Genomic DNA, 9,514 nt, shown 5'->3' with positions numbered 1-9,514 from the left:
GCTGGGCTTTGGCCGTACCCACGGTGGGCGGGGACCACGCCGGCCGGTCCCGACCGTCCGCGCTCTGTTCCATTCCCTTCCCAAGCCCCCCGTCGTCTCAGGCTAAACCGCTTGGGAGAATCCTCAGGTCAATCCCCGCTAAGGCAGCGATCCCCTCCGTCCTTCCCTTGAGCTCGGATCCGGGTTACTCCCGGGGCCCGAGAGGACTTGACTGGCCTGCCCCCCCGCCCCGTCCATCCTGGGGCGCTGCGAACGGCGACGGGAGGGGGAAGTAGTCCCGGCCCGCCCCCCGCGGCCGCATCACGCGGGGCGGGAGCGGATCCGTGCGCCGAGAGGTTGCTAAGGGTGAAAGTTTGCCGTGAGTTGGCTCACTCGGGGCCAGGGCGCGGGCGGCTCTGGGGGTGCAGCAGCAGCGTCCGCACCACATCACCGGGTCCGCCCCGCGCCGTCGGGGAAAAGGGAGGGAGGGGACGGAAGAGACGGAGCACAGCAGGGACCCGCCGGCAGCGCCCTCGGCCCTCGCGACAGCCGACAGCAGCCACCGGCCCTGGAGCCGAGGACGAAGTAAGTGAGGCCGGGGGTGTTTCCCTCCCCCACACCCCTCCTTGGGCCGGGAACCCTCCAGCGCGCGTCGTCTTTGTGGTCTCGGTCTGAGGGGGCTCATCGTCCCTCTCCTCACCAGGGGCAGCGATCTGCCCGTCTATGGAGTCACTGTGAGGATATGGTCCCCGGGGGGATTAATGGGGCTTCAGGGGAGAAGAATGGGGGTGAAAGTCACTGGGTCGGGGACGCTTTGCAGTGCTCCAGTTACTATTTTGTTCCCTACAGCCTAGTTTGAGGGGCCGGGGGAAGGGGGGGCGGGAGCGGGATGCGGCTCAGCCCCAGCCCTAGGAGCCCCAAAAAAGGCAGGCTGGGCCCGAGGGTGGCTGTGAGTAGCTTGGGCTCTAGGCAAAGGGGGATGTCGCCGGGGTGTTCCCTTTAGTGCGCGAAGAGCTCCGAGGGGGGGGAATCCCGGCGACAACAAAGGCGCTGTCGGGGCTGGGCTGGGTTCTCTCCCCCCCCCCCTCCCCCCCATCCTCCCGTCTCCCCCGGACACCCCGATCTGCCGTGCCGCGCTGGGTGTGCGGGGCCAGGAGCTCGCTCTTATTGACACATCCCTATCCATCCGGCCGCTCTGTTGGGAGCCTTGTTTGCGACCTCGCGTGCCCCACTGGGGCGAAGGGGACAAGCAACTGGGGGCGGGGGAGAGGGACGGAAGGACTTCTGGCCTCACGGGCCCGTCCCGCAGCCGTGAGGTGGAAGCTGCTGCGGGATGGGGACGCGGCCATCCGTCCCTGCCGAGATGGAGGGAGGGGAAGGGGAGAAGGGGGCGGCTGCCCAGCGGTCCCGGGCCGCGGGGCGTGTTCCCGGCCGTGGGCAGCGCCGGGAAGGGCGGGCGGGCCCCAGCGCGCATGTGCCCTGGAAAATTTTGTGCCCTGCCCCGCCGGGGGAACGCGCCGGGCCGGGCGCGGGGCGCGCCGGGAGCCGCAGTCCGGAGAGAAGTAGGTCGCGGGGCGGGGAGGTGGGGCGAGGACTACAGCTCCCGGAGTTCCGGGGCTGACCGGGCACCGGAGCTGGTCGTGATACCGGGGATCGAGGCGGGGGGGGAAACGGGGCTCGTCCCCGCGGAGCCGTTCGTCTGGCGGGGGGGAGCCTCTCCGCTGCCCTTGGCGGGGTGCTGGGAAGGACGCTCTCGTTCCAGACGGGCGTGTCCGGCTGTGGGACCGCGGTGGTCGCCGTCTGTTTAAGTCCCGAGGCGGTGGCCAGCCCAGGGCCGGGCCTCCTTCGGGGGCTCAAAGGGGGATGGCCGCAAGGTCACCTCCCGTGTTGGTGTAGCCTGGAAGAGAGGGAATCGTTCTCGTGTTTGCTCTTCGCTGTTGCAAGTGATGGTCTGGCCTCTCCCCGTCAGTATACCGATAAACGGGGAGTCTGAGGGGGCTCCTGCCTTCCCTCCGCAGAGCAGAGAAACAGCTCTTTGTTTCCTGACAGCATCTCGGTGTTCTGCCCACGTACAGTAAGCCTTTACTTTGAAAATGCTGGTCTTTATGGAAGATTGCTCAGAACACCTCTTACAATTGATATACAGTAGTTTCTTTTCCCGGAGCCATTCTGCTTCAGCTGAATTTTGGTGGGTTTGGGTTTGTTTTTTTTTTTAATTTTTAAAAAATTATTTTGTCAGATTTCAGTCCAGTAGAAAGAACTGAGGGGATCCTACTGGAGCACATCTTGCCATGTCAACAACCTGAGGAGCCAGCGACTTTTTTTTTTTGTCCCTTTAGCAGGTATTGGTTATATGCCACTACCTTGGCAGCTGTTGGTGTTATTAGGCTCATTAACTTACCTTTTCCATAAACAAGGTACAGAGCATTCTCTTTTTAGGAAAACGGGAGAAAATAAAAAAGGAGATAACGTATAATTGTACCTCCTCACTGCTTTCTGCAAAAAGTTGGTGAGGAGCTGGTGTCCTCAATATATATTGAGACATTTGTACAGCAAATAGGATGTTAACAAATTTTGGCTGCTGTTCCTCTCCCAGTCTTTAGTATCTCATTTCTTAATAGATTTTGCATCCGGATTAGAATTTATCACAAGATAAAAGGCTTACAAACTCACTGTTCTCTTCCTGCTTAACTTGCTGGGATTCCAAGGTGTCTTCTCTTTTAAATGTCTCAAAGCCAAAGAAGTTAGAGAGCTCCATGTAATCCTCCCTTGAGGTAGTACAGTCTATACAAGCTCTTGTTAAGGTTTTGGTGTGCTCTTTTGGGGTTTACTTTAACTTAATTTCTGTGGAAAAGGCTTTGTCTCTGTGCCAGGACTTTTGCCTTCTGAAAATGGCCTCTTAACTGTTCTTAGAAAAACTGTGGTTACTTATTTCTTTGGTGTTCATCTGTTCTTATTTGGACTTGGTCAGGTTGCAGTGACCTACCAGACTTTATTACAGTACAGTAATTCCTTAAAGCAGGTTTTAAATGCCAGACTTCTTTTCCACTCCCTTGTTCCTGTGTGTTTTTATGTTGCTGAGTCAAACCCAAAGGGGGTTCCTTCCAGAACTGGCCTCCTTGTTGGCAGATCGAAGGTGTGGGATCTGTTTCTGGTTACCATCTTCCTAAAGCTAAGCCTCTGTGAACACGGAGTAGTACAGAAAAAGCATAGAATCTGCATCCCTTTTCTTTGCAGTAAAACTTCAAAATATTTGAGAGCTTCTTTAAAATTATTTGATCCTTCCTGTCCACTAAACTAGACCAAGCAAACAAGTCTGGTCAGTTTTTCAGTTCCTCCTGACTTAGGTCAGCACGGATACCTGCTTGTTCTGCTGGCATTTTTCAGGGGAACGCTGACTACGTAAGTTTGTGCTCCACCCCCAAATAATTTTCACACATCATAAACATTGGCTTGAGTGCTGTGCAAGACTATCCCTAAAGCCCATTTTAGGAAGACAGTTGAACACAGTGTGTCTCTTTGAGCAAGGTGAGGGCAGCTGAAGACAGAGCAGCCTCTGACTAAGCTGCCAATTAAAAACTGGATATTCTTCTTTCCCCTGGAGAGGCGTGGAGGCTACTGGAAGTGTGCTTCCTCTTAAGATATCTGTGGGATTCATCTCCTTTGGATGAGTGACAGAGTGTAGTGCTGACATACCTGGTTTGGGTTTGTTTTTTTTTTTTGTACCCAGACAAACATTGTTTGCAAATCTGTGTATAATGGGAGAGTTGAGTGTTGTGGTTTTGCATTGTGCTTTTGTGGGTTCTCTCCATTTCGGAGACTTCCTCACAAGGCAGAGAGAGAGAGAGGAGGGAGGATTACTTCAATCTTTGGCAAGCAATTTAAGTTTTTATTAAGTAGGTACCTGATCCTGGCGGAGTTCATTTTCCATTTGTGCAGAGACAAGCAATGTGAACTGCATTGGACAGGCTGTTGGCCTATGTGTATTTTGTGACCCTATGCACATTTACTGTCCCACTCTCCCCCCTCAGCAGACTTAAACTGAGATTTTATGCTTGCAGCTAGGCAGAGTCTCAACTGGGTACACTTAGTAAGAAATGTGCCTGCCAGTCAAGGGGATAGTAAACATGGGCTGGCAGCTGGTGCCCCAGTACCCTCCCTTGTTCCTTCTCATCCCTTCTGCGCTTGTGCCAGCAGGACGTGGCACTCGGCACAACCACCCAGCCTCCCGGAGGAGAGGCTGGCCCTGCTGTCCTGAGCATGAGCAGGTCCCTGCACAAAGCTGCTGAGCGAGTCACGAGGCTGTTCAGGTGCTGCACTTGTGCTCCAGAGAGGCTGATGCAGGTGAGCTGTGCTGGAAGCAGCCAAGTGCCAGGGCAGGAGAAGCATGTTAGATGTGCTGACAGAGCTCTGCCAGAGCAGACAGTGGCCTGCCGGGTTACAGCAGCAGCGCTTGGCAGTGAGGCGCGTGTGATGTGCGTACTTGTGTGCTGGTGGTGGCTACACCCTTATTTCTTTTGAAAGAGGAACAACAGGGAGAATTCTCATAATCAGCATCCCTCTGTTTTGAGGACCAGTAGATTTGTGGTGACTCTCCTAGAGAGCATTACTTGTTAGTATTTGTGCAAACTGCTCATTCTGCTTTGTTCATTAAAAGGCACAGTTGTTTATCTCAACAGGTGGAGAGTTGTCTTATCTAGTCTTCATCCATCCTTTTCTCTCTTTCCCTAGGTCTATTTGGAGTCAAAACTTGTCTATGTTTCTGTCATTTTGTCACTTTTAATACACTGCTCTGACTTGCTCGCTGGGAAGAGAGTATGCATCTGGAGATCAAAGTTGCTCTTAACTTTATCATCTCATACCTGTACAACAAGCTCCCTCGGAGGCGGGCAGACCTGTTTGGTGAGGAGCTAGAGCGCCTGCTGAAGAAGAAGTATGAGGGTCACTGGTACCCAGAGAAACCTCTGAAGGGATCTGGCTATCGCTGTGTTCATATAGGAGAGACGGTGGATCCGGTGGTGGAGCTGGCGGCCAAGCGGAGCGGGCTGGCTGTGGAGGATGTGCGTGCCAATGTGCCAGAAGAGCTGAGTGTGTGGATTGATCCTTTTGAGGTTTCCTACCAGATCGGTGAGAAGGGCTCTGTTAAGGTTCTCTACCTAGATGACAGCGAGGGCTGCAGTGCCACAGAGCTGGACAAAGAAATCAAGAGCAGCTTCAACCCTGACGCCCAGGTATTTGTCCCTATCGGCAGCCAGGACAACTCACTGTCCAACTCTCCATCCCCCTCCTTTGGCCAGTCACCCAGCCCCACCTTCATCCCTCGCTCTGCGCAGCCCATCACTTTCACTACTGCCACTTTTGCTGCCACCAAGTTCGGCTCGACCAAGATGAAGAAGGGTGGAGGAGCCGGAGGAGGGGGTGGTGGAGCAGGAGCTGTGCAGCAGCCGAGAATGGTCAGGTCTCCCACCACCAACCTGCTGAAGCACAAGGGCCTCTCCCTGTCTATGCACTCTCTGAACTTCGTCGGGAGTGCTGGGAGCCAAGCCCCACAGTCACAGCTCTCCCCCAATGCCAAGGAGTTCGTTTACAGTGGCGCCTCGCCAGGAGCCAGCAGTCTCTTCTTCGATGGCGTTGCCAGTGAGAGCCAGGCCAGCAGCATCCCGCCAGCATCGCAGTTCAATGCCAGCACAGGTGGTACCTTTGATATGGCTCAGGTCTTCAGTGGCAGCACCAATAGCCTCTTTTTGGAGAAGTCTCCCTTCGTGGAAGGACTCAGCTACAACCTGAATGCCATGCAGTATCCTAGCCAGTCGTTCCAGCCCGTCGTCCTGGCCAACTGAATACAAAGGAAGGAGAGTATTTTGGGGCAGGGAGGGAGGGGGGAAACAAGAACAAAACAAACAAGAGGGAGAGAAAAGAAAAATAGAAATATACAAAAAATATTAAAATCTTACAAATATAGGTTCTTGGGAAAAGAGAGAGCTCAGTGTTGTTGCGCTGTGCTGGTAATACTCCTGAAGCACTGAATTGTTTTTTAACTCAGTACCTGTGCTTTTTTCCTACTCACTTTTTTTACTCCTTGAAATGAGTCTTGGGCTTTTTGTTTGTTTTCCCCCTTCCCCCACCCTGGCCCAGGACTGGTGCAACTGTAGGTCACAATGCTCCTGATTCCCTGCACCACCCCCTGCCCCATGCTGGACACAGGGTCCTTCCACCTGGGTGTAGGGATGTCATCTTCATACCACCGTGCTGGAGGAGGGACAAGAAGAGGATGCGTCAGTGTTGGTGAGGACACACACACACTCTTTTTGCAGGCTAGCCAGAATGGGTGGATGAGCTTGCTTTTTCTCTTAGAGCTCTGCATGCAGACAGAGCATGTCGCCTGTGCCCATGGGTGCAGACCATTGTGCTGCTGTGGCTCAAGCCCAAGCTGGCATCAGCTGTTCTGTGTGCTGAAAAGCACTAACTCTTCTCCTTGACCATCTCCCAGCACGTCACAGGGCAGAGCATTACTGTGAAATGACTTCTTCCTGTTCCCTTCCTCATCTGCACTTCCAGCTGTGGCTACAAGGGGACAGTGCTTTGAGCTTAGTGGCTCTGGTTTTTGGACCTTTCTGTAAGTGAGCAAGAGGTCCTTTTTATGCTCTCTCAGGGCTGTCCAGTCAAGCCCCTGTGGTGTAGAAACACCCCCTGCCTCTCTCTGTGGCTTGGGGGAGGAGGCACTGAACCAGCTGGACCCCACCTGGATCTTGCCCTCACTTCTCAGATGTTTTCCCCAGCAGCAGGGGCCAGCATTCACTTGGGGTGGGCCTCAGAGGTCAGAGTTCTCATTATCTGCTGTGAATTTATCTTCTTGTCTCAGAGAGGAAATTCCTTCCTTTTTAGTTAGTGAGGCAGTGCAACTTTTCAGGAAGATAAGGTGATGTTGTTGAAGCTGCTGTCTTGAGTGGTAGAATAAGGGTTTATGCTTTCAGCCAGGTATGCACCTGAGTAAATCCCTTCCCTTGCCTTTCTGGAGAAGCATGAGGAGGTGACTGATCCAGTGAGAAAAGGAAGCATCATAAATTCCTCATTCCAGCCAGATCATATCAGCATGGACAGTAGCAAGCTTAGGGCAGAGCTGGGATGGGCTCTCCAAAGGCAAGTGGCCATCTCAGGCTGTGAATGTATAGTGCTTCTTCACAGTGGGGATGAGATCTGGGATTCTGCAGCTTTCTCCAGGATGATGTACTGGAGTCAGGTAGTAATGGCTGTTCAGCTTCTGATCCCTTCTGTGTTGAGGACTCCAAAACCTGCCTTCACAGAAACCCAAAGGAGGGCTGCTTCATGTCCAGGCAGGGTGGAGGCTTTTTAGGTGGGAAGGGAGGTCTCCTTGGAGGCTGCTGTGTGAACATGGAAGTGTGCAAAGAGGAGAGAGATGGCGATGATGAAACTCCAGTCTTAGAAGTTCTCAGTTTAAATGAAAAATAAGCTTTCGCTGCTTCCCAAACTTGAGGTTTGGTTTTCTTATAATGATGCTTCTTGGAGCACAGCCTGAAATCTACCCCTACTGCACTTGTGGAACCAATGTGCTCTTTCAAGAAATCTCTTTGAGGTGAGATGAGCTTGGCCATGTGCTTTTCCTGCTCCCTCTCCTGAGATGCAGGCACTCTTGCCCTTTTGTAGTTGTGTTGCCAGTGAGCATTTACAGAAGGTAATGGGCTGTCCCAGGGAGACTGTCTCTGCCCAGAGCTCTCCAAGGAGAGTTTCCAGTGCACGCTTCCCCTTGATGGGTGATGGGGGCGCATGGTCCTGACCTTGTGCTCAGCATGGGTTCCCAAGCAGGCTGCTTGCTATTGAGCTATGACCAATGCAGCAGGTGGGTGAGGAGAGCAGAACCCAGCCACTTTTCCCCAAAGCTGGTGCCCACAACCTCAACCCTGCAGGTTTCCAGACTAGGACAAGTTGGTGAGGAATGGCCCAGCTGTTGTGTTTCCCTTTTTTTCTTTCCTTTGAACCCACTGCTTTTAATGGATGCTACCACTGCCATGGAGTCCTCCCCAACAGGATGCTGCTGGGTGCCACCCCACATGCTGTACTGGACTCTGAGAGGTGCTCAGCCCCTGATGGCAGGGTCTAGTCCGGTTCCCCCCCTACTGTCTCCACATCTGGCAGAGCCACCTGCGAGCTGCTGCCATGAGACAACGTGCTCTCCTTCAGCACAGGGAAGGAGGGAAGAAGTGGGGATGTCCCCTGTCCACCTGCTTATGTGTGTGAAGCTTTGATGCTGCTTTGCCCTGCCACACGTATTATACCTGCTTTAAAAATAGTGGTGTGAGTGGAAGGAGGAAAAGAAGAGGGACCAACCTCTTTGCATCTTAAAAGGAAAAAAGCGTGCTTCAGAAATGTTCCTCCAGCATCAGGCAGCAATGGAAACTAATGGCCTTTTCAGGTCTTTTCTAGTCTTGGATGTAGGCGTTCAGCTTCAATTTTATTTTTTAAAAACCTGCACTAATTTACCTGGTTTCTTAGGAAGAGAAGAGAGAAGATTTTTTTTTAACTTTTATTTTTTATGGGTTTATGTTCTTTTTGTTGATGTCTGTTTGTATTGAATAATTTGCTACATTTGTAAAATGTAAGAGGTATATATAATATATGTATATTTCTAACGTAAAAAATGTAATTTTTTTCTTTTCAAGATTTTTTCTTAAAAAGAGGAGAGAAAAATATTTTTTCAGGAAAAAAACTTTAAAAAAAAAGAAGTGGTGAAGATTCCTTTCTCCCCACTCAGCCTCCCTTTCCTCCCGCCCCTCTCCAAGAAGTGAATTGACAGTTGCCTTGTGGGAGAGGAGTGAAAGAGGACATAAGTCTGTATGTCTCCAAGTGGAGGGTTTCTGCATGTGCTCTGCTTGGGGCTTTTTGGAGAAGGGGACTACTGAGAGAGGGAACCAGGGGGTTTCTGTTTTTTTCTTTTTTTTTTCCTTTTTTTTTTTTTCCTTTAGCGAAGGAGGAATACAATCAGAGTTTTGTATTCAGAATGTTGTGCAATATTTTGGAACGGGATATTGGTGTGTCTAGAGATTTAGTTAAAAACAAACAAAAAAACCCACAAAAAGGTTGATGAAATCTGTACAGTTTCTATTGTTCCAGATTTTTTTAAGTTTGTATTAAAAGCATGATATAATAACCGTTTGTCGTGTGGTGTGTGCTCAGTGCAGAGAATGCCTCGGACATGCCTGGTTTTGGGTAAAAAAGTTCCTGCCTTTGGATGAACTGGTGCTCAGTGTCATCTTTGCAGATAAGGTCCTGGTTTCACAGCATTAGGAATAGCTTGGTGATGCCCAGGATTGTGCAACATGGCCAGGACAGCTGTCTCAGTCACCTCTCCTGCTGCCAAGAATAGCAGTACATAGGAAAAAGTGGCGATGTGCCTGGCCATCCCTGCTCCTGGCATGATTCAGCTCCCTGGAGCAGGGGGAGGAGAACTGGCTCTCCTCCCTGGGGGAGAGGAGGGTGCTTTGGTGTGGTGCTTTGGGAGCTTTCAGTCAAGCAGCAG

The 9,514-nt window shown here is 51.8% G+C and overlaps 1 protein-coding gene across 2 annotated transcripts; it reads left to right on the top strand.

Moving 5' to 3' along the window:
- The first annotated feature begins 328 nt into the window (after positions 1-328).
- Positions 329-9,145, top strand: TOB2 (transducer of ERBB2, 2). 2 transcript variants are annotated; one of them, XM_062492227.1, is made up of 2 exons: positions 329-564; positions 4,711-9,145. In XM_062492227.1, exon 2 carries the CDS (start codon positions 4,797-4,799, stop codon positions 5,817-5,819), a length of 1,023 nt encoding a protein of 340 aa, XP_062348211.1. In that variant the 5' UTR covers positions 329-564; positions 4,711-4,796; the 3' UTR covers positions 5,820-9,145. The 2 variants fall into 2 exon arrangements, with proteins under 2 accessions (XP_062348211.1, XP_062348212.1); XM_062492228.1 differs by lacking the exon at positions 329-564 and adding an exon at positions 4,305-4,323.
- The last annotated feature ends 369 nt before the right edge of the window (positions 9,146-9,514 follow it).

Source organism: Cinclus cinclus, chromosome 4 (genome assembly GCF_963662255.1).
Source record: "Cinclus cinclus chromosome 4, bCinCin1.1, whole genome shotgun sequence".
Lineage (NCBI taxonomy): Eukaryota > Metazoa > Chordata > Aves > Passeriformes > Cinclidae > Cinclus > Cinclus cinclus.
This window is presented reverse-complemented; position numbering and strand designations above follow the sequence as displayed.